The sequence below is a fragment of the Eriocheir sinensis genome, chromosome 47 (assembly GCF_024679095.1).
Source record: "Eriocheir sinensis breed Jianghai 21 chromosome 47, ASM2467909v1, whole genome shotgun sequence".
In the NCBI taxonomy this organism is placed as follows: domain Eukaryota; kingdom Metazoa; phylum Arthropoda; class Malacostraca; order Decapoda; family Varunidae; genus Eriocheir; species Eriocheir sinensis.
The window spans coordinates 1,337,448-1,362,558 of record NC_066555.1 but is presented as its reverse complement, the minus strand read 5'-3'; the positions used below and the strand labels follow the sequence as shown (position 1 = coordinate 1,362,558).

The following is a 25,111-nucleotide window of genomic DNA, read 5'->3' as shown; positions in this document are numbered from 1 at the left end:
GGTCTGTGTGGTCTGATTTTCTATGTAAATCTATGTAAATCTCTCTCTCTCTCTCTCCCCTAACCGTGCTTGACGCGTCTCTATCACCGAGAGAGAGATAGCTTCAGAGACATCCGCTCCGTATGACCGAGTGCAGGAAATCCGGGAGAACTCTAACGTGGGGAATGACATTACTAACCCAGCCACGTCACTTAGGTCTTGAGGGCAGGCTGGAGATTAGTCAGAAGAGGGGAGAGAGTGGATACGAGATTAAGATGTTCGGGGTGGAATAGATAATCACGAGAACGAGGAGAGTTAGAAGAAATACTAATTGCTGTTTGGTAGATAGTATTACGAGTTTTAGAAGAGAAAGATGGGAATGGAATGAGAATGAAAATAGGAAGAGGAATGGAATAGGGAAAAACAGGATAATGAGATAGAAATAATGAATGGAATATGAGATTGGAAATAATAAGAATGAATAGAGAATGGGATTTTCAATATATTAGTCGGTAGAGGAGAGAGAATACGCGATTAAGATGTTCGAATCGGTATGGAATAGATAATCACGAGAAGCAGAAGAGTTAAAAGAAATACTGATTGCGGTTTGATGGTTTTTCAGAGTTAGAAGAAGAAGGGTTACTAGAAATATATGTAACAATAAATACAACGGGTTTTCGATACATTAGTCGGAAGAGGATAGAGGATACGAGATGGAATAGATTGATTGATTGATAGTTTATTGTTGATCACGAGAAGGAGAGGAGTTAGAAGGAATACCGGTTGCTGTTTGGTAGTTATTAGAGTTAGAAGAATTATATGGGTTACGAGAATTATATATAACAAGAAATACTGCTTTTTGGTAAATTAATCAGAAGAGGAGAGAGGATACACAATAAAAACGATCGGTATAGTTTAAATAAATACTGAGTGTTGTTTGGTAGATTGTATTTGGGAGTCAGAATTAAGAGTTAGATGGGTCACGAGAAAGAGAAGTTATATACAAGAAATATTGAAGTTTGGTAGATACTGATTAGGAATTTGAACAAGAGGAGAGGAGGAATTAGTTATAAGAAATGCGGATTGCTTAATGGTTGCTATTAGGAGTTATTAAAGAAAATGAATTATATGAAATACTGATTTTCGGTATATATGAAAAGTCAGAGAAAAAGAGGAGTTGCAAGAAATACTGATGCATATAAGAACCCAGTAAAACATGAAAAAGAATGAGAAGGCAGCTCGAACATACCCGCCCAAGCCAGAGCCACGGTTACGCCTCGGGACGCAATGTTTACCTCCCACCGCCTCTTCAACCAAGACCAAGACCAACAACACTGAACCGAGAAAACAATCTATTATAACAAATCTGGACGGAAAGGAACAAGAGTATCAGGTAACTGCAAACCATCAGACAGCCGCAGAACAGCTGAGGAATAAACCAGTGTAAATAAACAGAGAAAAAATGGAAGGTTTAAAGTGCGCCGTTACAAAGACGGAACTCGGCTGTCAACACAAGAAGAGGAGCCCCGCCGCTGCCCCGCCGTAGACTCCGCCGTCCAAGGAGAAGGCCACGAAGGCTCCCCACACCCCGCCGCGCCGCCCCATGCTGACCCCGCCTCGCCGCCCTGGCCGCTGACAACATGGAGATAGTGCCGTTCCTGGCCGCGGTGGGGCTGGTGCACGCCGCGCTGTACTTCACCGATCAGTTCCTCAAGGTGGGCCGGCAGCCAGGCAGGGAGGGAATAGATAGTTGATAAATAATGAATTGATGACTCACAAAATAGAGAAGGGATGAGGGAAGGAGGCTATTATTGATGAGAGGGTAGCCACCTTTTGCAAAGTTAATACTTACAATATGGATTTTTTTAGTTCCTGAATAAAGCCCCCCTGCCAGGTGTATTACATTAGGTTAAGTTTGATCAGGTTAGTTTGAATTTGTTTGACAAGTAGTGTGGGCTGGCGGAAAGACGCAGCTCTGGACGGGACGGGGCGGGGGTGGGGGTGGCCCATTACGCGGGCCAGTGGTGATGGGTGGGAGTGGGGTGGCGGCGGGTGCACCTCATGCGTTGAAAAGTCAATCACTAGTGATTTCGGGAAAAAAAATAGGTAAAACTACAGAACAACTACTCCACCCCCTCCACCACTCCAGCCCCCTCCCAACCCCCAACACAAGCCTGGGGGCCTGTGGGGAACCTGGGTTTTGAGGGGGGGAAGGGAAAATCACTGAAAGATGGGCTTTCACAATTTCTCTAGAAAAATCCCTAAATTAAGGAAAATCCCCTAGTCTCAAAAGTAAGGAAAGTCCCTAACTTTATAACCTAACAGCTAATAGGGGGACTTTGCCCCCCTGGACCCCCCTACATGCATGATGTGTTGTAAAATTGTTTTTTTTTTGGTGGCGGACCGTATTTAAAGTACTGTAACTGAACTTTACATAACCTAACCTAACCTAACAACAGCAATGTCAGGGGGGGGCACAGCCCGCCCTGGCACTGCTGCTGTCTAAGGGTCAATGCTTACAGAAATTGAGCTTTACATTAACTCTCCCTCCTCACCCCCAGAGCTGCATGAACGTGCCATACATTTACTTCCTGGAGAATGTGGGGCTGTGGGTGAAGCCGCTGCAGCTGCACTGGTTCACCACCGCCTTCAACCGCTCCGTCACCAAGTGGGCGCTGTGGAGGCCGCGTTTCTTCAGGGCGTGGTTCAGGTGAGATAGTGGAGTGACGTGTGTGTGTGTGTGTATGTGTGACGTGTATTTGGTTACCTCGTTCAGTCTACCTTCACTGAGTTATTACTATTATTACAGTTATTATTAGAATTATTATAGTTATTGCAGTTTCTCTGATGATCTTGATTAAGTGGTGGGTTAGAGAAATGGTGCAAGTTAGATGAACATTGTATGGTTAGTTCTGAGAATATTCTTTAAATGTGTAATATATTTTTTCATGTTGCCGGTACCTTCATATTGGTGCTTGGTTCAGTCATTATTACCTTATCTTTATTATCTATATTATCTACCACAAGTGACTGGTTAGAGTACATTCATGAGGAAAAAAGTTCTGAAATATATGATGACCAGTATTAGAGAAACATATTGCCTTTAAAATCATGCCAATTAGATTGAAGTTGTATAGTTAGTTTTGCAAATTTACTTAAAGCTTGATTATATATTTATTGTTTTTTTCCTACTCACTATGATGCTTGCCTTAATTATTTTATCTCCACCACCTCCTAATGTTCCTTCCCCGGTGGTAGTGTGGGTGCAGTGGTGGTGGGTCTGCTGCTGCTGCCCTCACTCTTCCTCCTCATCAGCGGCCTGGCCAACCACCTCAGGCCGACACAGGTGCAGGCCGTGGCCACGCTGCAGCCCATGGTAAGGCCCTCCGTGTCCTGCCATTGTTTCCTCATGGCCTCACACACTCATTCACTAACTTATTCACTCACTTGCTCATTCACTCACATACACTCACTATACTCACTCACTCACTCATTCATTCATTCATTGACTTTAGGGCTGCATGTGCTGTATCTGTGGTGATGTTACTGGTGTTTCCTCTCCATATGACCCTTACAAATGACCTCCTTCACCCACTCACAAAAGGGTGTTGGTGCTGTGTGTGTGTTGGTGTTGAAGATGTTAGTAGTATTTGAGTAGCGGGCTTTTTTTTATTTCATTATTGTTTCCTTTTTTTTGCTTAACCCGGTAGCAGCGACGGGCCAAATTTGTGGCTTTACCGTGTAGCAGCAATGGGCCAAATTTGTGCCATGATATAAACCCCCTAAAAGAGAAGCTACATAATCTGATCACAAAGGCTTTGATACATATTATTAAATGGTTTGTGTGAGGGGTGATTTTTTCTCATTTTTCTCGCTTGGAGGGACCATTAAGAAACACGATCCCCGCTGCTACCGGGTTAAAAAAAAATCTAGTATTGTTATTATTGTTATTTATACTCGTGGAAAAGTCAAACCCTTCCCTTCATTGCTTTCATCATATTTTCCCAGTGTCCCTGCATTTTACCCTTAGCTAATGTCCCCTCTCCTGACCACCTCCCTGCCTCCCTCCCTGTAGGTCCCTGGGCTGAATATCCCGATGCAGGAGCTTCCCTACTACTTCGTCACGCTCCTGCTCGCCTCCATCATCCACGAGGCCGGACACGCCTTTGCTGCCGTCCAGTGAGTGCATCCGTCCATCCCGCCCCCTAGTGAGAGAGTGTCCTGGCCTCTCTGTGGACTGTATATTTATTTATTTATTGATTTGTTTTTTGTATGTGTGTTTTTTTGTGTGTTAGGTTACCTTGTTGCTTGCTCGCTTGTCTCTGTCCGACTTTCTAGTGCAAGGATTTCTTCATCAAGTGCCAATAATCCTGTTTTCTTTTGGTGGTGAGTTTGCCTTTTCTTCTCTGAACGCCTCATATGAACAAGCATTTTTTAGAGGGAAAGGCTAGTAGAGGCCATTATCTGTACACTTTCAAGGGTAGGTTTGGCAATGCTGTGGTGAGGAAATACCCCACGTGGCCCCCCCCCCCCCCCAAATGGACTTCAAGACCCCCCCCGCCCCCACCCTCCTGTCATAACCCCCACATAACATCTTCCAGGGAGGACGTTCGTGTCAATGGCTTTGGCTTCCTCCTCATGTTCATCCTGCCGGGCGCCTACGTTGACGTGCCCACTGAGGAGATCCGCGCCCTCACACCCTTCAGGCAGCTCAAGGTGGGTGCTGAGGGGCTGCAGGGGGAGATGGGGGGGAATGCTCTGGATAATCAAGTGTGTGTGAGCCTTGGGGTGAGGAGGGGGGCAGCAACACAAGCTCTAATGAAAGTAAGTCTAAGTGTGTGTGTGTGTGAGCCTTGAGGTGAGGAGCTGAGGGGAAAACTAACACAAGCTCTATGAAAGTCTAATCAAGTGTGTGTGTGTGTGAGCTCTGAGGTGAGGAGCTGAGGGGAAAACTAACACAAGCTCTATGAAAGTCTAAGCAAATGTGTATCGTCCTTCATTTTCCTACATTTGTCTTCTCGTTTTCTTTCTTCCTTTTTCCTTTTTTTTGTTTTTTTACGCTTGGGCTTCTTCCCGTTTTCTTTCTACCTTTTTTTCTGTTTTTTCCTTCCCTCGTTTTCTCACACACGGTCTTTTTCCCGTTTTCTTTCTTCCTTTCTCTGTTGTTTTTCCCTCCTTCGTTTTCTCACACACGGTCTTTTTCCCGTTTTCTTTCTTCCTTTCTCTGTTGTTTTTCCCTCCTTCGTTTTCTCACACTTGGCCTTCCCGTTTTCTTTCTTCCTTTCTCTGTTGTTTTTCCCTCCTTCGTTTTCTCACACTTGGCCTTCCCGTTTTCTTTCTTCCTTTCTCTGTTGTTTTTCCCTCCTTTGTTTTCTCACACTTGGCCTTCTCGTTTTCTTTCTTCCTTTCTCTTGTTTTTCCCTCCTTCGTTTTCTCACACTTGGGCTTCTTCCTGTTTTCTTTCTTCCTTTCTCTGTTGTTTTTCCTTCCTTCGTTTTCTCACACACAATCTTCTTCCTGTTTTCTTTCTTCCTTTCTCTGTTGTTATGTTAAACTAAAGGACAATATGACCTCTCTATGTTCTTCTAGCATGTCTTAACTATATCAGCCTGTGTGTGGACCTCATTTTAATACATTTCCTTAGGGTACACATATATATTTTATTTATTTATTTTTATTTATGTATAACTCTTTCAAATGCTTCACCCTACCCCCTCTACTCTCTCTCTCTTTCAATCATCCCTCCTCCTCTTCCTCTACCTCTTCCAAATACCTTCTTTTTTCCTCCTCTCTTCCTCTACCTCTTCCAAATACCTTCTTTTTTCCTCCTCTCTTCCTCTACCTCCTCCAAATACCTTCTTTTTTCCTCCTCTCTTCCTCTACCTCCTCCAAATACCTTCTTTTTTCCTCCTCTCTTCCTCTACCTCCTCCAAATACCTTCTTTTTTCCTCCTCTCTTCCTCTACCTCCTCCAAATACTTTCTTTTCTCCTCCTCTCTCCATCTTCCTCTCCCTCCTTCTCCTTCTGATACCTCCCTTTTATCTCCCTTTAACACCCCATCACCCTTTCTATCCTTCACCCTCACCCTTTCTCCATCACCCTTTCCCTCTTACTCTTTCTCCCTTCCTTACTCCCATCACCCTTTCTCTCCTTTATCCTCACCCCCTCACGCTTTCTCCCCCTCCCCCTCTCCCTCACTCACACTCTCCCTCCCTCGGCAGGTCCTGTGTGCGGGGGTGTGGCATAACATTGTCCTTGTGTTGGCGGCAGTGGGCCTGGGTCTGTCCGCGCCCTACCTACTGCAGCCTCTCTACTACCAGGGCAGGGGGCTCAGCGTGATTGCCATGACCCAGGTGAGTGTGTGTGTGTGTGTGTGTGCTTGCTTTCCTAACTGTTCTTATTTTATCATATTTTTACAGGATTGGTTTAAGTTTGTTTTGCTCTGTCATTTGAAAATATTTGATCAGATTTTTCTCTTAACTCCTTTTCTGTAACCCGTCCGCTGCGATGGGCATGGATTTGGCCTTCACTGGTAGCCTGGTCACATATAGTCCCAGGTCTTTCTCTGCCTCTGTGGTGGATAGTGGAGTGTTTCCCATGTGGTATTGGTGTGCTGGATATCCCTTCACTGGTAGCCTGGTCACATATAGTCCCAGGTCTTTCTCTGCCTCTGTGGTGGATAGTGGAGTGTTTTCCATGTGGTATTGGTGTGCTGGATATCCCTTCACTGGTAGCCTGGTAACATATAGTCCCAGGTCTTTCTCTGCCTCTGTGGTGGATAGTGGAGTGTTTTCCATGTGGTATTGGTGTGCTGGATATCCCCTCCCAAGGTGCAGGACTTTACATTTTTCTTCATTGAATTGTAGCAGCCACTTTTTGGTCCATTCCTGTAGCTTGGTGAGGTCTTCTTGTAGGAAATCCACAGTCAAGGGGTTAAATTTCCTCCCTTGCCCCACAGGACTCCCCGGCGAGAGGGTTGACAGGGCTTGAGGTCGGGGACGTGATCACAGCCGTCAACAGGAAGGCGGTGGTGAGCGTGGAGGAGTGGCGCCGCGCCCTCACAGCCAGCGCCACACAGGACCAGGCCGGCTTCTGTGTCCCCGAGGCTGTGGTGCACGACCATGACGAGACTGTGCAGCATGGTGAGGGGCTGTGTGTGTGTGTGTGTGTGTGTGGGTGGGTGGGTTAGTTTGATGATGACAATGATAACTGCATGATTTTAGCAACACACACACCTTATATATTCTAACATGTCTTGGTAATGTTACTTTTTTGTGCCCTTCCATATCCTTATTAAATCTTGGTATTGCTATATTTTTTCCTGTCTTTCATATCCCTGGTTATTCTTTCCTACCATGTGTTCCGATTTCCGATTATTCCGATGAAAGACTCCACTCACGTCCCAATACTTTCTCTCCCTTCCTGCAGCCTTCGAGGGCCTGGATGGGTCGGTGCAGTGCTGTGAGGGGGACAGCGAGGCCCACCTGTGCTTTGAGCTGCTGGAGAACAGGGAGGCGGACGTGGGTGTGGCCTCCATGCACCCGTTCTCCTGCCTCCCTGCCCGCCTTGCCATCTCCAAGAGGTATGTGGTTGGCTATGTGGTTTGGGGGAGTGACAGACATGATCGGAAAATTAGGTTAAAACGCGGAGGTTTGTTTGTTATGTGAACAGAACAAAACAAACTTAACCTAGTCCTGTAAAAATATGATAATATAAGAACAATTAGGAAAGCAAGCACACACACACACACACACACACACACAGGTAGGAAAAAGAAAGCAAAAACAGGGGGATAAGTTTTTGGGCTTAGTTAGGTTGTATGGGACAGGTTCATTTGTTTTGTGAATAGATGAAATTACCGAACTTAGCTGGGGAAAGACAAGGGAATATGTATTTAGGTTTATAGTTAGGCTGAGAGGGCCGTGTTTGTTTGTCATGTGAGTAAATGAAAATAACAGGAAAATATGAATGAGATTTTAGGTTTATTATGACGATTACGTGACTTAGCCTGTGTCAACATAGTCAGAGATGAAGGAATATATACCCATTTTTATTTATTTATTTTTTTACAACAAAGGAGACAGCTCAAGGGCACAAAAAAGTAAACAATAATAAAAAAAGCCCGCTACTCGCTGCTCCCAAAAAGAGGTGGCCGAAAGAGGGTCAGTTTCAGGAGGAGAGGTGTCCAGGATCGATACGGCAACGTTACAAAAACACAGAAAAGTAGAGAAAGAGCAAAATTTATTCTGCTTTTCATCTTTTCATAACACATAAGAAGTCAAAATCACAAACGAACTTCAGCTTAACGTCATCTTGAGTTTCATATGCGAGGAAGTCTATTGGAAAACACTGAGACATGGAGGTGAACACATTGAACGCACCAGAGACTCATTTTATTCATTTATATATATATTATTTTATTCATTTCATTTTATTCACATATTTACTATTTATTATTACATCTATTTTCCGTCATTCAAATGGGAAACGAATTGCACATGAAGAAAAAAATTGATGGAGGGGTGGATGAGAAGGGGACACACACACACACACACACACACACACACACACACACACACACACAAGACGATGGGCTGTATTCTTAAACGTTTTGTCACCCATGCACACACATTTGTTAAGGCTTTTGTAGTGTAGTTAGTAGTAGTAGTAGTAGTAGAAGAGGTAGTAGAACTTTCGTAGTGGGCGGTAGTTTTATGACCCTGGTGGTGGTAGTTTGACAAAGCTTTCATATGTAACATGAATGCGGAAAAAAACACTCATGGGATCCCAATTAATCTCCTCTTCTTAGCATTTGGAAGTACTTGTTGACACGAGAGGCGGAAGTGTTTGAGAGTACTAACCACAAGGATGATACACATATAAGGTTTTTTGTTAATGTGATGTGATGAATGGAAACAGGATTGACGTTCTTTGTTTTCTAGAGCATTTTCAGTGTTTTGTTTTCTCTTGAGTGGAAATAAGGTTGGAGTTCTTTGTTTTCTAGAGCATTTTCAGTGTTTTGTTTTCTCTTGAATGGAAACAGGATTGACATTCTTTGTTTTCTAGAGCATTTTCAGTGTTTTGTTTTCTCTTGAGTGGAAATAAGGTTGGTGTTCTTTGTTTTCTAGAGCATTTTCAGGGTTTTGTTTTCTCTTGAATGGAAATAGGATTGGAGTTCATTGTTTTCTAGAGCATTTTCAGTGTTTTGTTTTCTCTGGAATGGAAATAGGATTGGAGTTCATTGTTTTCTAGAGCATTTTCAGTGTTTTGTTTTCTCTTGAATGGAAATAGGATTGGAGTTCATTGTTTTCTAGAGCATTTTCAGGGTTTTGTTTTCTCTGGAATGGAAATAGGATTGGAGTTCATTGTTTTCTAGAGCATTTTCAGTGTTTTGTTTTCTCTTGAATGGAAATAGGATTGGAGGTCCTTGTTTTCTAGAGCATTTTCAGTGTTTTGTTTTCTCTTGAATGGAAATAGGATTGGAGTTCATTGTTTTCTAGAGCATTTTCAGGGTTTTGTTTTCTCTTGAGTGGAAATAGGATTGGAGTTCTTTGTTTTCTAGAGCATTTTCAGTGTTTTGTTTTCTCTTGAATGGAAATAGGATTGACGTTCTTTGTTTTCTAGAGAATTTTTCAGTGTTTTGTTTTCTCTTGATTGGAAATAGGATTGACGTTCTTTGTTTTCTAGAGCATTTTCAGGGTTTTGTTTTCTCTTGAATGGAAATAGGATTGGAGTTCATTGTTTTCTAGAGCATTTTCAGTGTTTTGTTTTCTCTTGAGAGGAAATAAGGTTGGAGTTCTTTGATTTTCATAGTCCTTTTAGGGTTTTGTTTTCTGTTTTTAATCTTTCCACAAGGGTGACACACATGAGCTTCTATACCAGTGTGTCTATTCCCAAGAAGAGTGGGTCGACGCAACCACTATGTTTTGCTATCTTTTTCGAGTCTTTCCACAAGGGTAAGACACATACATATAAGGCTTTTTGCTGGTCTTATTCAAAGCAAGAATGAGACAGGTCACTTGTAGGGCCAACACAGCCACTATGTTTTCTTTCCTTTTCGAGTCTTTCCACAAGGGTAAGACACATACATATAAGGCTGAGAATGAGACAGGTCACTTGAAGGGCCGACACAACCAACACCTTCCCTCCTTCCAGCGGCGAGGCGTGCGTCAGCTCCGCCACATGCCCCACGGACACTCACTGCTTGGCGCCCTCCCTCAAGAACACAACACGACTGGTCCAGATCAACCGTGGGGCGAGGGACGGCAATGCGGGCGGCGGGGGCGGAATCGGAACAGAGCAGGAGGATGTGCTGTACCTCGGGCCGCCAGCGTACCTCTACCACACTGTCACCGTCACGAGCTATGTCTCCAAGTACTCGTTCCTCTCCGCGTCCTGGCCTAACACGCTCGAAATCTACTGCGACTACATGGTAAAATTTTCCGGGGCCTTGGCGGTGCTGAACATGGTGCCGGTTCTGTATCTCGATGGGTACTGGATCTTCGGGGCTGTCATTGACCTCTTCCTGGCGGGGCGCTGCGACAACGTGACCCGGAAAGTCGTGCATGTGGTGACGACTCTCTTGGGAAGTGTTCTGCTCTTTGCTAATATCGCGCTAGGGGTGTGGAGCTTGTTGTGAGGGAGGGAGAGTGTGTAGGCTTGTTAGAGGGGGTGTGTAGCTTGTAAGGTGTGTGAGGGTGTGTGTAGGCTTGTCAGAGGGGGGTGTAGCTTGTGTGTGTGTGTGTGTGTGTGGGAGTGTGTATGTAGGCTTGTGAGAAGTGATTTGTAGCTTGTAAGTGATGTGTATGTATGTCTGTGTGTATGCAAAGTTTCACAAGGGTATGACAAGACTACAAGAGGTCAGTCAGTAGTCTAATATATCCTAGTAAGTCCTTGTATGTATTCTAAGGCTGCAGGAATGAATGTATATGTGTGAGTATGTGTGTGTGTGTGTGTGTGTGTGTGTGTGTGTGTGTGTGTGTGTGTGAACTTGTGAGGGGAGGGAAGAGTGGGTTTAAAGAAAGACTGTCAGAGAGAGAGAGAGAGAGAGAGGTTGTAATATATGTAATGTAAGGGAGAATATATGTGTGTTTGTGTGTGTATGTATATGTTGAATGACTGTAAAATATATGATGTGTGTGTATATATTCTGAAGTTGTATGTGTGTATGTGTGTGGAGTGTACTGTGAATAAGTTACGAGTGTGTGTGTGTATGTGTGTGTTAGCGACGGCGTATACTTCTGTAAAAATACGAAAACAAATGTACATCTATATATATCGAGACCTTATTACTGTATATGTATTCCGAGGTTACGTACAAGAGGTGATCATCTAACGTAAGACTAAGCACTAATGTATATAGCTCCTGCCACTGTGAGAAAGATTGTGTACTGGGTGACAACGGCAATGGGAGGGGACCTGATTGTGTGCCATGAAGGGGGAGGGTGAGGAGGAGGAGGAGCAGTGTTAAAAAAGGTAAAGATGAGAAGAGTGCGTTGAGAAGTAGTCCTTGTTCTCTGCCATGTTTTGCTGATTATAAGAAAGGATGAAGTTAACCCATCCGCTGTGACGCACGGATTTCGCCCTCACTGGTAGCCTGGTAACATACACTCCCAGGTCTTTCTCTGGCTCTGTGGTGGATAGTGGGGTGTTTCCCATGTGGTATTGGTGTGCTGGATATCCCTTCACTGGTAGCCTGGTAACATACACTCCCAGGTCTTTCTCTGGCTCTGTGGTGGATAGTGGAGTGTCTCCCATGTGGTATTGGTGTGCTGGATATCCCTTCACTGGTAGCCTGGTAACATACAGTCCCAGGTCTTTCTCTGGCTCTGTGGTGGATAGTGGGGTGTTTCCCATGTGGTATTGGTGTGCTGGATATCCCTTCACTGGTATCCTGGTAACATACACTCCCAGGTCTTTCTCTGGCTCTGTGGTGGATAGTGGAGTGTTTCCCTTGTGGTATTGGTGTGCTGGATATCCCTTCACTGGTAGCCTGGTAACATACACTCCCAGGTCTTTCTCTGGCTCTGTGGTGGATAGTGGAGTGTTTCCCATGTGGTATTGGTGTGCTGGATATCCCTTCACTGGTAGCCTGGTAACATACAGTCCCAGGTCTTTCTCTGGCTCTGTGGTGGATAGTGGAGTTTTTGGTATTGGTGTGCTGGATATCCCTTCACTGGTAGCCTGGTAACATACACTCCCAGGTCTTTCTCTGCCTCTGTGGTGGATAGTGGGGTGTTTCCCATGTGGTACTGGTGTGCTGGATATCCCCTCCCAAGGTGCAGGACTTTACATTTTTCTTCACTGAATTGTAGCAGCCACTTTTTGTTCCATTCCTGTAGCTTGGTGATGTCTTCTTGTAGGAAATACGCATCCAAGGGGTTAAAGAGGAGGATAGACTTGGAATAAATGAAAGAAAGGAAGGATTGGACAGTGAGAGGGGTGACACGCAAAGAAATGTATAGTGCATTGTTCCTCATTTTCTGTCCATAGTCTTTTGGATGTATAGAAGGATGGCATTAACAAGGACAGTGTGTTGGGATATCAGGAAATCAAAAAGGATGAGACAGTGCAAGGGGTGACTTATGCAAGGAAGTGTATAGAGAAACATCCCTTGTACTCTTGCAATGCTTGTATGGGTGTATAGAAGGAAAGGAAAATTATACCACAAAGAGAGTGTTGAAATGTATGAAGGAGAGAGAGTACGGGGCAGTGCAAGGGGTGACTTAGGCAAGGAAGTGTATAGAGAAACATCCCTTGTACTCTTGCAATGCTTGTATGGGTGTATAGAAGGAAAGGAAAATGATACTAGAAAGAGTGTTGAAATGTATGAAGGAGAGAGAGTACAGGGCAGTGCAAGGGGTGACTTAGGCAAACAAGTGTGTAGAAAAATATCCCTTGTACCCTTCCCAGTGCTTTTATGAATGTCTAGAAGGAAGAAGTTAAAGAAAAGGACAGTTTGAGAGGGAAGGAAGGGACAGTGAGAGGGGTGACTCACATATCCAAGGAAATGTATAGAGAAATATCCCTTGTACTCTGCCCAATGCTTATATGAGTGAATAGAAGGGAAGGAAACTTATATATGAAGAGCAGATTGTTGAAGTACCAGAAACACGGGAAGAATGGAACAGTGTGAGACAGGGCGATTGACATATGCAAGCAAGTGTATAGAGAAACATCCCTCGCCCTCTGCCATTGCTGGAAAAGATGTATTGAGGGGTGATTTTAATGATAAGGGTAGAAAGTTGAAATACGTGAAGGAGAGAGAGGAAAAAATGTGGCTGAGTGGTTAGCGTGCCAGCCTCGGATTCGCTGCGTTGTCCATGATGTGGGTTCGAATCTTCCGCTAACCACCTGGGATTCTTCCGTCACCGCCGAGTGGCCTAAGACTACCCACATGCTGTCCTGAAGACCACTCATCAACCCGGACTCTAGAAGAAGCTGTACAGTGCAAGTGAAATCAAGAATGAGCTCCGGGGGTCAGCATGAGGCCAATAATAATGGCGCCACTATAAACAGTTGCCTGTGTCGTGATGGGCTCGGGTCAACCATCAGGCCTACCAGCGCTATCGGTCACTTGTAAATAAAAAGGAAAAAAAAGAAGTGTCTAGAGAAATGTCCCTAATCGCCAATGCTTTTATGAATGTATAGAAGTAAAGGAAGACATTGATAAAAAGGAGAGTGTTAAGATACATGAAGGAAGGAGAGGAAGAATGGGGCAGTTCAAGGGGTGACTAACACAAGGAAGCAAGTGTTTAGATTAATGTCCCTAATCGCCAATGCTTTTATGAGTGTACAGAAGTAAAGGAAGATGTTGATAAGCAGGAGAGAGTGTTAAGATACATGAAGGAAGGAGAGGAAGAATGGGACAGTTCAAGGGGTGACTGATATATGCAAGCAAGAGTATAGAAAAACGTCCCTAATCACCAATGCTTTTATGAATGTATAGAACCAAATTAAGACGCTGATAAAAAGGAGAGAGTGTTAAGATACATGAAGGAAGGAGAGGAAGAATGGGGCAGTGCAAGGGGTGACTGATATAAGCAAGCAAGAGTATAGAAAAACATCCCTAATCGCCAATGCTTTTATGAATGTATAGAAGTAAAGAAAAACACTGATAAAAAGGAGTGTTAAGATACATGAAGGAAGGAGAGGAAGAATGGGACAGTTGAAGGGGTGACTGATATATGCAAGCAAGAGTATAGAAAAACGTCCCTAACCGCCAATGCTTTTATGAATGTATAGAACCAAATTAAGATGCTGATAAAAAGGAGAGTGTTAAGATACATGAAGGAAGGAGAGGAAGAATGGGGCAGTGCAAGGGGTGACTGATATATGCAAGCAAGAGTATAGAAAAATGTCCCTCGCTGCCTCGTGGTAAGCAGTGCAATCGTGTCCACTGTAATATAACGTCCTCTAGTCTGCTCACGGTGCATCCTGGCGGTGTTGTTAGTGGTGGTGATGATGGTGGTGGGGTTGACGGATTACCTGTGATGCTGTGTGGTGGAGCGTGTCACAGTAAAGCACAATAGCTAATTTTAAGTACACTACAGATACCATTGATTAAGTAACTTAGTGTATGGCTGTCCGGTGATGGTGGTGGTGGTGATGGCAGAACCCTATACTTACTTTTTTTAGCTTTGTTTTAATATTTGATTGTGACGTGGAAGTGAATGTTTGTCTATAACATTAAGTGCATATGCCGTTGATTAAGTAGTTAAGTGGATGCCGGGTGATGGTGGTGGTGATGGCAGAACCCTATACTTACTTTTTTTAGCTTTGTTTTAATATTTGATTGTGACGTGGAAGTGAATGTTTGTCTATAATATTAAGTGCATATGCCGTTGATTAAGTAGCTAAGTGGATGCCTGATGATGGTGGTGGTGACGGCAGAACCCTATACCATAACTTCCTTTTCTTAGTGTTTTTTTTAAGTGGTTGATTGTGAGTGAAGGGAAGTTTGTCCTTATAATGGTTCTATCAATGGGTATGTCACTTGATAATTGTGTGTTCCCATGTTGCTTTTTGAAATGGTTGAGTGTGACATGAAGTAAATTTGTTCCTAAAATGTTTCTGTTAACGCTTAAGGCTTTTGCTGATCGTGTGTTTTTATATTGCGTTTTTACATGGTCCATCGTAACGTACAAGTAAATTCGTCCTCAAACTGGTTCTGTTAATGCTTAAGTAACTTGTGGATTATGTGTTTTTATATTGCTTATTTAAATGATTGATCGTGACATGCAAGTATAAATTCGTCCTCAAACTGGTTCTGTTAATGCTTAAGTAACTTGTGGATTATCTGTTTTTATGATTGATCGTGACATGCAAGTATAAATTCGTCCTCAAACTGGTTCTGTTAACGCTAAAGTAACTTGTGGATTATCTGTTTTTATATTGCTTATTTAAATGATTGATCGTGACATGCAAGTATAAATTCGTCCTCAAACTGGTTCTGTTAACGCTTAAGTCACTTGTGGATTATGTGTTCCTATGTGTTGTTTTGGTGCCGGAGTGCTTGCTGCTCCTGCTGGGTGCTGAAGGCTTCCGTGGTGATTCAGTTATGTATTGATGAGGGACGGGTGCTGCTGTGCGTGTGTGTGTCTGTTTGTCCTTACAGATACTGAGTTATTTTAGTGTTGAGTGTATTCAGTCAGAGCAGCTTCTCTTCATTTTAGTCAGGCAAGGATTGTATGTATCAGTGGTTCCCAAAGTGGACGGTACTGCCCTTCTGGGGGAGGTAAAAAGATCGGGGGGGGGCGAGGAAAAAGGGGGCGGGGTTGGGGGGTGGGAGAGTGGCATTAGGAGCAATTAATAACTTTTTGTTTTTACGAAGTTAGTGTAACCTGTACGATTATAAGAATGTAAGGCGTCTGCAAGAGGCTGGTGGGCCTGTACAAGGCATCCCCTGTGAACCTAACCCCACCTAACATCACTATCCATGACTTTATTTAATATATTTTTAATGTGACTCTCGTATTGGCACTCACAACATGACTGCCCAGCCTGGTCCACTCATCTTCCACTCTGCTGATAAACCAATTTTTTTTCCTATGTCCTTGGTGAATGTGAACTTATCCCATTCAAACCCATTACTATGTGTCTTACCTAGCTCTCCTTATTGATATCCTCTTATTAAAGCCCTTCATCCATTTATAAACTTTGATCAAGGCTCCTTGCATACTTTATTACATTTTTTTTTTTTTTTTACAGCAGAGGAGTCAGCTCAAGGGCATAAATAAAAGGTAACAAATGGGAAAAAAAAGCCCGCTACTCACTGCACCGTGTTATGCTTGTTTTCAATTTGCAGCATTCCAAATACCCAGAAAGAGGTGTGTGTGTGTGTGTGTGTGTGTGTGTGTGTGGGCACCAGGAACTCACCATGGAGCACCAGCCTTGAAAAATTTGGGAACCACTGCTATATACAGACAGGGAGGTCGTGCATGTGAGGCCGTGGGTAGAGGCGTGTTGTATCGACCAGCAGTGTTTTAACATCCAGACACGGGCAGGCTTATTCCAGTGCCGTGTGTTGAGTCGCTGCAGCTTTTTCTCATCACTGTTGTCAGGCAGGGACTGTACATATAGGCAGGGAAGTTGCATGCGTGAGGTTGTGGGCTGTGGAATGTTCTATCGGTCAGTGGTGGCATTTTACGTTGTCTGTGGCCCTGTAATCTCTATTCAGACTATTTCCTACCCTACCAAACTCCTAGGTCTTGGTGAACAGTACAACATGTGAGGTCACGGACTGAGGAGTGTTTTATCAGTCAGCGTTGTTATTTTACATTTTCTGTGTCCCTGTAATCTCTATTCAGGCTATTCGCCACCCTACAATAAACTCCTAGGTCTTGGCGAACAGTACAACATTGCCAGGGAATTCGTACTAGGGAGGTTGCAGGCTGAGGAATTTTTATCGGACAGCGCTGTTATTTTACATTTTCTGTGTCCCTGTAATCTCTATTCAGGCTATTCTCCTCCCTACAATAAACTCCTAGGTCTTGGCAAACAGTACAACATTGCCTCACTGGAATACTATAGGCAGGGAGGTCATACGAGGGAGGTTCCAAGCTGAGGAATGTTTTATCGGACAGTGGTGGTATTTTAAGTTGTCTGTGTCCTTGCAAGCTCACTTCAGACCATTCTCCACCCTACAAAGCTCTTAGTGAACAGTACAACATTGCCTCACTGAAATACTATAGGCAGGGAGGTCATATGAGGGAGGTTTCAAGCTGAGGAATGTTTTATTGGACAGTGGTGGTATTTTAAGTTGTCTGTGTCCTTGCAAGCTCACTTCAGACCATTCTCCACCCTACAAAGCTTCAAGTAAACAGTACAACATTGCCTCACTGGAATACTATAGGCAGGGAGGTCATACGAGGGAGGTTGCGGGCTGAGGAATGTTTTACCGGACAGTGGTGGTATTTTAAGTTGTGCTCTTCATTGCCTCACTGGAATACTATAGGCAGGGAGGTCATACGAGGGAGGTTCCGAGCTGAGGAATGTTTTATCGGACAGTGGTGGTATTTTAAGTTTTCAGTATCCCTGTAATCTCTATTCTGGCTATTCTCCACCCTACAAAACTCCAAGTGAACAGTACAACATTGCCTCGCTGGAAAACTCAACCTATGTATGTGTGTCCAGAGGATGTCATTCGGGTGTAAATATATATATACAGGCTTTGTTAGTTCATTGGTGTGAGGCAGGGGAGAACTTACAGGAGGAGAATAACAAATAACAGGTAAAGAATCAATGTTTGTCTGTCCAGATGATGTATTTGGGTGTACATATATATACAAAGGGTTGAAGAAGCCTTGCTCAGTTGAATAGTGTAAGGCAGGATATCATAAGTAACCAGGGAAATGCATATATGTAGTTTATGACTGTTTATTCAGATTTACACCTGTAGTCCGATCCAGCACCTAATAACATAGCCGCTAGTGGTAGAGGTTTCAGGCTCGTCATTTCTTTAGGTTCTCTTAACCCGGTAGCTGCGGGGATCATGTTCCTTAATGGTCCCTCTAAGCGAGAAAAATGAGAAAAAAAACATCACTCACGCAAACCATTTCATGATATATATCAACGCATTTGTGATCATTTTATGCATCATCTATTTTTGGGGGGTTTATATCATGGCAAAAATTTGGTCCGTCGCTGGTACTGGGTCAATAGCTCCTTTCCTCCCTCTCCTTTCCTCCCTTCCTTCCTTCCTTCCATCTCTATTTGCAAAGGTTTGAGACATGTTGTTCCTCTAGGTTCTAATAATGCCTTTCCTTCCCTCCCCTTTCCTCCCTTCCTTCCTTCCTTCCTCGGACTCCATCTCTATTTGCAAAGGTTTGAGACACGTTTTTCCTTTAGGTTCTTCTAATAACATCTTTCCTCCCTTCCTTCCTTCCTTCCTCGGACTCAATATCTGTTTGCAAAGGTTTGAGACATGTTGTTCCTTTAGGTTCTCTTCTATCACTCTCCCTCCCTCTTCTTTCCTCTCTGTTCTTTCCGATTAAGTGCCAGCCAGGCCGTCACTTCATTCATGGCCATCGGAGTCGCCTAAAGATCAAGAGCGCTCGTAGTGATTGAAGTTACCAGAGGACTTACCAACAGCAGGTCTTGTAAATGGCCAGGCCGTCACATCATTCATGGCCATCGGAGTCGCCTAAAGATCAAGAGCGCTCGTAGTGATTGGAGTTACCAGAGGACTTACCAACAGCAAGTCTCGTACATGGCCTGGTCGTCACTTCATTCATGGCCATCGGAGTCGCCTAAAGATCAAGAGCGCTCGTAGTGATTGAAGTTACCAGAGGACTTACCAACAGCAGGTCTTGTAAATGGCCAGGTCGTCACATTCATGGCCACTGGAGCAACCTAAACACAAGGGGCATTCATAGTGGACAAATATACCAGAAGACTTACCAACAGTCTCACAAGTGGTTTGATGAATCCGGCCCTGCATGGTGGTGAGGAGGTGAAGACAGTCACTGGGTCGTATCACAAAACATATCGCCGCCCAAGAACACATATTTGACAAGGCTTTCGTAGGAGTTGTGGGCATTTCCAGGGGTAGTTTTATGACCCTGGTGGTAGTGTGAGTCTTCTTCTGTACCGTGAACCTGAAGAAACACTCATTGGAACCCGACTGACCCCCTCTTTGACCTTTAGAAATGGTTGATGTGAGAAGCGAGAGTTTCTTATAGTACCAACCAATAGTGATTCGCCGGGGAAGGCATCCAGCTCTATGATACTCTTGTTGGGGAGTCTGTTGTCGTGCATGATTGTGGTGGCCCTGTACAGATGTTGCGCCGACTAAACAAAACTTTCCAACTTTCCCGGACTGTGCTGCATGATAGCGATGGTGACGAGGATGGTGATTCTTCGGGAAAGGCATTTGCCACTATGAATTTTATAATAAAGAAATTATTATCACATTTGTATTTTATTTACAAATGCTTTTTTTTTTTTTACGACAAAGGAGGCAGCTCAAGGGCACACAAAAAAGGAAACAATAATAAAAAAAAAGCCCGCTACTCGCTGCTCCTAAAAAAGAATCAAAAGAGGTGGCCGAAAGAGAGGCCAATTTTTTCTCTCTCTCTCTCTCTCTCTCTCTCTCTCTCTCTCTCTCTCTCTCGCTCTCTCTCTCTCTCTCTCTCTCTCTCTCTCTCTCTCTATATATATATATATATATATATATATATATATATATAGGAGTAGTACAAAAACAAGTTACTTCCAAACAACAAGACATCTCTCCCTCCAAAAGTGACCCCCCTCTGGTGACTCATTTTGTTTTCTTTTGTAGGGCAGCGCTTAACGGGCTTTGTAGTTTTTTGTTTTTTCGTTGTTGCCCTTGAGCTGCCTCCTTTGCCGTAAAACAAGACATTTGAATATCCTGTTCACTGGTGGTACTGCAAATGACACGCCTGAAAGCTTTATTGTGTGGACGCACACAACCACGGGATCATTGCGAGGCAGCCCGGCGGTTTGGCCACACCTCTGGTGTGACCGGCTCTGTTGAACTCTACGGATTTATAACCCACACTTCACTTCACGCTGCGTGAACACTAGTGCAAAAGTCAACTGAGGTAGTTGATAAGACATAACAGTTGGCCCTCAACTTCCCAGACCCCGATTCGCTAAGTTTTGGATTTTCAAGACAATGTTATTGATGGAATTTTCATTATGTAACTTTTTTTTTCCGAGCGCCGGCCATTGTTCACGGTGCAGGGCGGCGGTACATAGCTTTGCGCCTGTCCGTGAGCAGGACACTGCAGAGCTTTGCCTTAAACCCTTGACTGCGGATCTCCTACCAGAAGACCTCACCAAGCTACAGGAATGCTACAAAAAGTGTCTGCTACAATTCAATGAAGAAAAATGTAAAGTCCTGCACCTTGGGAAGGGATATCCGGCATACCAATACCACATGGGAAACACTCCACTATCCACCACAGAGGCAGAGAAACACCAGGGACTATAATAATTATGTTACCAGGCTACCAGTGAGGGGATATCCAGCATACCAATACCACATGGGAAACATTCCACTATCCACCACAGAGGCAGGGAAACACCAGGGACTATAATAATTATGTTACCAGGCTACCAGTGAAGGACAAATCCGTGCCAGTCGCAGCGGACGGGTTAATGTCAGGAATAGGACAGGCCTGCCGCTGGGTGAGGTCATTCCTGTCCCGCCACGGCCACTACAGCCCAGCACGACGGCACGCCTGTGAGCCACGCCCCGGCAAACACGCCCAAATAAAAGTTGTATTTTACTCAAGTGGGTTTTTCTTTCATCTGGAAAACTCGCACTCATTTTTCTCAGGCAACCCTTCCCCTGCTAGTCCGGGAAATCGAGGGCCCACTATAACTTCCCCGACAAATACTTTACGTGAGTCAAGGACGGCAGGCACTGAAGCTACGCCTGAGAGTGCCTCCACAGTGTTACACCAAACCTGTGCCCGGCGCATTAGTAGTAGTAGTAGTAGTAGTAGTAGTAGTAGTAGCAATATCATCAAATATAAAGGTTGAGTTGATCATGGCTGAATACGAAACGGCCAATAGGTGAACAGTGCGACGAATTTCAAGCAGCACATTTAAGACAACACCAACAAAAACAACAGCAACGATGATACTACTAAACTACTACTACTACTACTACTACTACTACTACTAATGACTTCATAGAGAGATGGCTTCCTCCACTCCCCGTCGCTGCCCGGTAACAACACAGTCCACCCTTGAGGCAATGTCTGAACGAGTAATAAGAAGATCGATGTATTACCTTCACGAGGCCGCCCAATTACCGCACGAGTTACGCCGCTGAGCCCGAGGACGTGTAATTCAAAACGATCGATACTAACACGACTAATGAATGTATAAGTGATCATAGCGCTGACTTACTGATCGAGGGACGGATATGAAGTAGGTCACGACGCTAAACTTACAAGAAGGTAAATAAGGTAGATAAATAACATGCATTCCCACCTATCACTCATTTTAGGGACAGTAATTAATGAAGCTGGTAAAGGTAATGCAAGACCGAACGTAAATAAGATAGAGGAACTTCATTAAAAAAGGAAGGAAGGAAAATAAGGAAGGGAAACAAAAAACGAAGGAAATGAAAAGAAATTGATGGAGAAACTTATGGAAAAGGAAGGAAGGAAAATAAGGGAAGGAAACAAAAAACGAAGGAAATGAAAAGAAATTGATGGAGAAACTTATGGAAAAGGAAGGAAGGAAAATAAGGAAAGGAAACAAAAAACAAAGGAAATGAAAAGAAATTGATGGAAAAGCTTCTGGAAAAGGAAGGAAGGAAAATAAGGAAGGGAAACAAAAAACAAAGGAAATGAAAAGAAATTGATGGAGAAACTTCATTAAAAAAACAAAACAAGGAAAGGAAACCAGGAAAAAAACAAAACAAAAACAAGAAACAAAGAAAACAAGGATCAGTGAAAATAATAATGATAGAGGTAATAATTAGTGGAAAGCAATTAGAGGAAGATAAAAGAAAAAATATAAATGATTGCGAAAGGAAACAAAAAAAAAGGGAAACAAAAAGAAAACAAGAAAACAGTGATAAGATAAAAATAGACAATAATTAGTGGACAGTAATTAGAGTAAGATAGAAGAACCATATCATAAAAAAAAACAAGGAAGAAAAACAACGAAAGGAAACAATCAAACAAAACGGAAACAAAAAGAAAACAAGAAAACAGTGAAAAGATAAAAATAGACAACAATTAGTGAACAGCAATTAGAGTAAGATAGAAGAACCATATCATAAAAAAAAACAAGGAAGAAAAACAACGAATAAACAAACAAACAAAAATAGGAAACGAAAAAACAAACAAGAAAACAGAGTGACGAGACTAATAAAGATAATAACTAGTGGAAAGCAATTAGAAGATGATAGAAGAAAAAAAAATAAAAAAGCAAGGAGAGGAAGCAAAAGAAAGCAAGAAAGAAAGGAGAAACAAAGAAAATGAAAAAGAAAACAAGGATTAAAACAGTGCATAGACTAATAAGGACAATATTTAGGGGACACCAATTAAGGAAGTCAATTAGCCGAAGGAACCGCATGACAAACGACCACTTAGAACACAAAACCCAACAATTATAAGAAGTCACAGATCGATGGGCGACTTGCAAAGCTTGGCGCAGAGGTCAGGGTGCCGAGCTACGAATACGCGCGCCCGGGGTCGAATCCAGGCCCGGGCACCGTATTTCCCTTCTCTGTACGGGTATGTGGCGCCATCTCTTGAACAGGGCAGGTTACGTTAGATTAGGTTAGGTGTATTTATGGTCAATAGGGGATTTTTGAGTGTGAACAGGGCAGGTTAGGTTAGGTTGAGTTAGATTAGGTTAGGTATATTTATGGTCAATAGGGGATGTTTGAGTGTGAACAGGGCAGGTTAGGTTAGGTTAAGTTAGATTAGGTTAGTTTTATTTATGGTCAATAGGGGATTTTTGAGTGTGAACAGGGCAGGATAGGTTAGGTTAAGTTAGATTAAGTGTATTTATGGTCAATAGGGGATTTTTGAGTGTGAACAGGGCAGGTTAGGTTAGGTTAAGTTAGATTAGGTTAGGTGTATTTATGGTCAATAGGGTATTTTTGAGTGTGAACAGGGCAGGATAGGTTAGGTTAAGTTAGATTAGGTTAGGTGTATTTATGGTCAATAGGGTATTTTTGAGTGTGAACAGGGCAGGATAGGTTAGGTTGAGTTAGATTAGGTTAGGTATATTTATGGTCAATAGGGGATTTTTGAGTGTGAACAGGGCAGGTTAGGTTAGGTTAAGTTAGATTAGGTTAGGTGTATTTATGGTCAATAGGGGATTTTTGAATGTGAACAGGGCAGGTTAGGTTAGGTTAAGTTAGATTAGGTTAGTTTTATTTATGGTCAATAGGGGATTTTTGAGTGTGAACAGGGCAGGATAGGTTAGGTTAAGTTAGATTAGGTTAGTTTTATTTATGGTCAATAGGGGATTTTTGAGTGTGAACAGGGCAGGATAGGTTAGGTTAAGTTAGATTAGGTTAGGTGTATTTATGGTCAATAGGGGATTTTTGAGTGTGAACAGGGCAGGATAGGTTAGGTTAAGTTAGATTAGGTTAGTTTTATTTATGGTCAATAGGGGATTTTTGAGTGTGAACAGGGCAGGTTAGGTTAGGTTAGGTTGAGTTAGATTAGGTTAGGTGTATTTATGGTTGATAGGGGATTTTTGAGTGTGAACAGGGCAGGTTAGGTTAGGTTAAGTTAGATTAGGTTAGTTTTATTTATGGTTAATAGGGTATTTTTGAGTGTGAACAGGGCAGGTTAGGTTAGGTTAAGTTAGATTAGATTAGGTGTATTTATGGTCAATAGGTGATTTTTGAGTGTGAACAGGGCAGGTTAGGTTAGGTTAAGTTAGATTAGGTTAGGTGTATTTATGGTCAATAGGGGATTTTTGAGTGTGAACAGGGCAGGATAAGTTAGGTTAAGTTAGATTAGCTTAGGTGTATTTATGGTCAATAGGGGATTTTTGAGTGTGAACAGGGCAGGATAGGTCAGGTTAAGTTAGATTAGGTTAGGTGTATTTTTGGTCAATAGGGGATTTTTGAGTGTGAACAGGGCAGGTTAGGTTAAGTTAGATTAGGTTAGGTGTATTTATGGTCAATAGGGGATGTTTGAGTGTGAACAGGGCAGGATAGGTTAGGTTAAGTTAGATTAGGTTAGTTTTATTTATGGTCAATAGGGGATTTTTGAGTGTGAACAGGGCAGGTTAGGTTTGGTTGAGTTAGATTAGGTTAGTTTTATTTATGGTCAATAGGGGATTTTTGAGTGTGAACAGGGCAGGATAGGTTAGGTTAAGTTAGATTAGCTTAGGGGATTTTTGAGTGTGAACAGGGCAGGATAGGTTAGGTTAAGTTAGATTAGGTTAGGTGTATTTATGGTCAATAGGGGATTTTTGAGTGTGAACAGGGCAGGTTAGGTTAGGTTGAGTTAGATTAGGTTAGGTGTATTTATGGTCAATAGGGGATTTTTGAGTGTGAACAGGGCAGGATAGGTTAGGTTAAGTTAGATTAGGTTAGGTGTATTTATGGTCAATAGGGGATTTTTGAGTGTGAACAGGGCAGGATAGGTTAGGTTAAGTTAGATTAGGTTAGGTGTATTTATGGTCAATAGGGTATTTTTGAGTGTGAACAGGGCAGGATAGGTTAGGTTAAGTTAGATTAAGTGTATTTATGGTCAATAGGGGATTTTTGAGTGTGAACAGGGCAGGTTAGGTTAGGTTAAGTTAGATTAGGTTAGGTGTATTTATGGTTAATAGAGGGCAGGTTAGGTTAGGTTGAGTTAGATTAGGTTAGGTGTATTTATGGCCAATAGTGGACGGCCTCTGCATGTCACGAAGCACACGAGAAATTAATCCAGACCAGGAAAGCGAGTTTTGCCGGCGCCGGGGATTGAACGAATGCCACTCCTTAATCACTCCGCCCATGCATCAGGCCCATCAGGCGGGTCATGACACACACACACACACACACACACACATACAGAGAGCAAAGCAAACACGACGAATTGGTTAGTTCACAGTAAAACTCCCTCCTTCCCGCCCTTACTCTCCCCCCCAAACACACTCAATAAGACCTAATACCACATCGAAACTAATAACC

General features: G+C 43.1%; 1 protein-coding gene and 2 long non-coding RNA genes across 26 annotated transcripts; all 3 read left to right on the top strand.

Annotated features, from left to right (window-relative positions):
- The first annotated feature begins 248 nt into the window (after positions 1 to 248).
- LOC126981251 (membrane-bound transcription factor site-2 protease-like) lies at positions 249 to 15,223 on the top strand. Of its 19 annotated transcripts, none has more exons than XM_050832130.1 (11): positions 249 to 1,694; positions 2,541 to 2,689; positions 3,238 to 3,355; positions 4,055 to 4,158; positions 4,581 to 4,695; positions 6,201 to 6,332; positions 6,938 to 7,121; positions 7,408 to 7,561; positions 10,135 to 11,595; positions 11,992 to 12,090; positions 12,183 to 15,223. In XM_050832130.1, the coding sequence occupies exons 1-9, from the start codon at positions 1,620 to 1,622 to the stop codon at positions 10,616 to 10,618; spliced, it is 1,515 nt and encodes a 504-aa protein (XP_050688087.1). In that variant the 5' UTR covers positions 249 to 1,619; the 3' UTR covers positions 10,619 to 11,595; positions 11,992 to 12,090; positions 12,183 to 15,223. The 19 variants fall into 19 exon arrangements, with proteins under 19 accessions (XP_050688087.1, XP_050688073.1, XP_050688076.1 ...); XM_050832116.1 differs by adding an exon at positions 11,695 to 11,793 and having other exon boundaries at positions 11,893 to 15,223; XM_050832119.1 differs by adding an exon at positions 11,695 to 11,892 and having other exon boundaries at positions 11,992 to 15,223.
- A 540-nt stretch (positions 15,224 to 15,763) lies between these two features.
- LOC126981252 (uncharacterized) lies at positions 15,764 to 19,389 on the top strand. 6 transcript variants are annotated; one of them, XR_007733859.1, is made up of 3 exons: positions 15,764 to 17,032; positions 17,194 to 17,354; positions 17,457 to 19,389. It is a non-coding gene; the product is annotated as an uncharacterized LOC126981252 (long non-coding RNA). The 6 variants fall into 6 exon arrangements; XR_007733857.1 differs by having other exon boundaries at positions 15,764 to 17,354; positions 17,457 to 18,200; positions 18,304 to 19,389; XR_007733858.1 differs by having other exon boundaries at positions 15,764 to 17,354; positions 17,457 to 18,224; positions 18,328 to 19,389.
- Positions 19,390 to 24,148: 4,759 nt separating this feature from the next.
- On the top strand, positions 24,149 to 24,797 carry LOC126981250 (uncharacterized). The gene is made up of 3 exons (XR_007733853.1): positions 24,149 to 24,218; positions 24,350 to 24,509; positions 24,786 to 24,797. It is a non-coding gene; the product is annotated as an uncharacterized LOC126981250 (long non-coding RNA).
- The last annotated feature ends 314 nt before the right edge of the window (positions 24,798 to 25,111 follow it).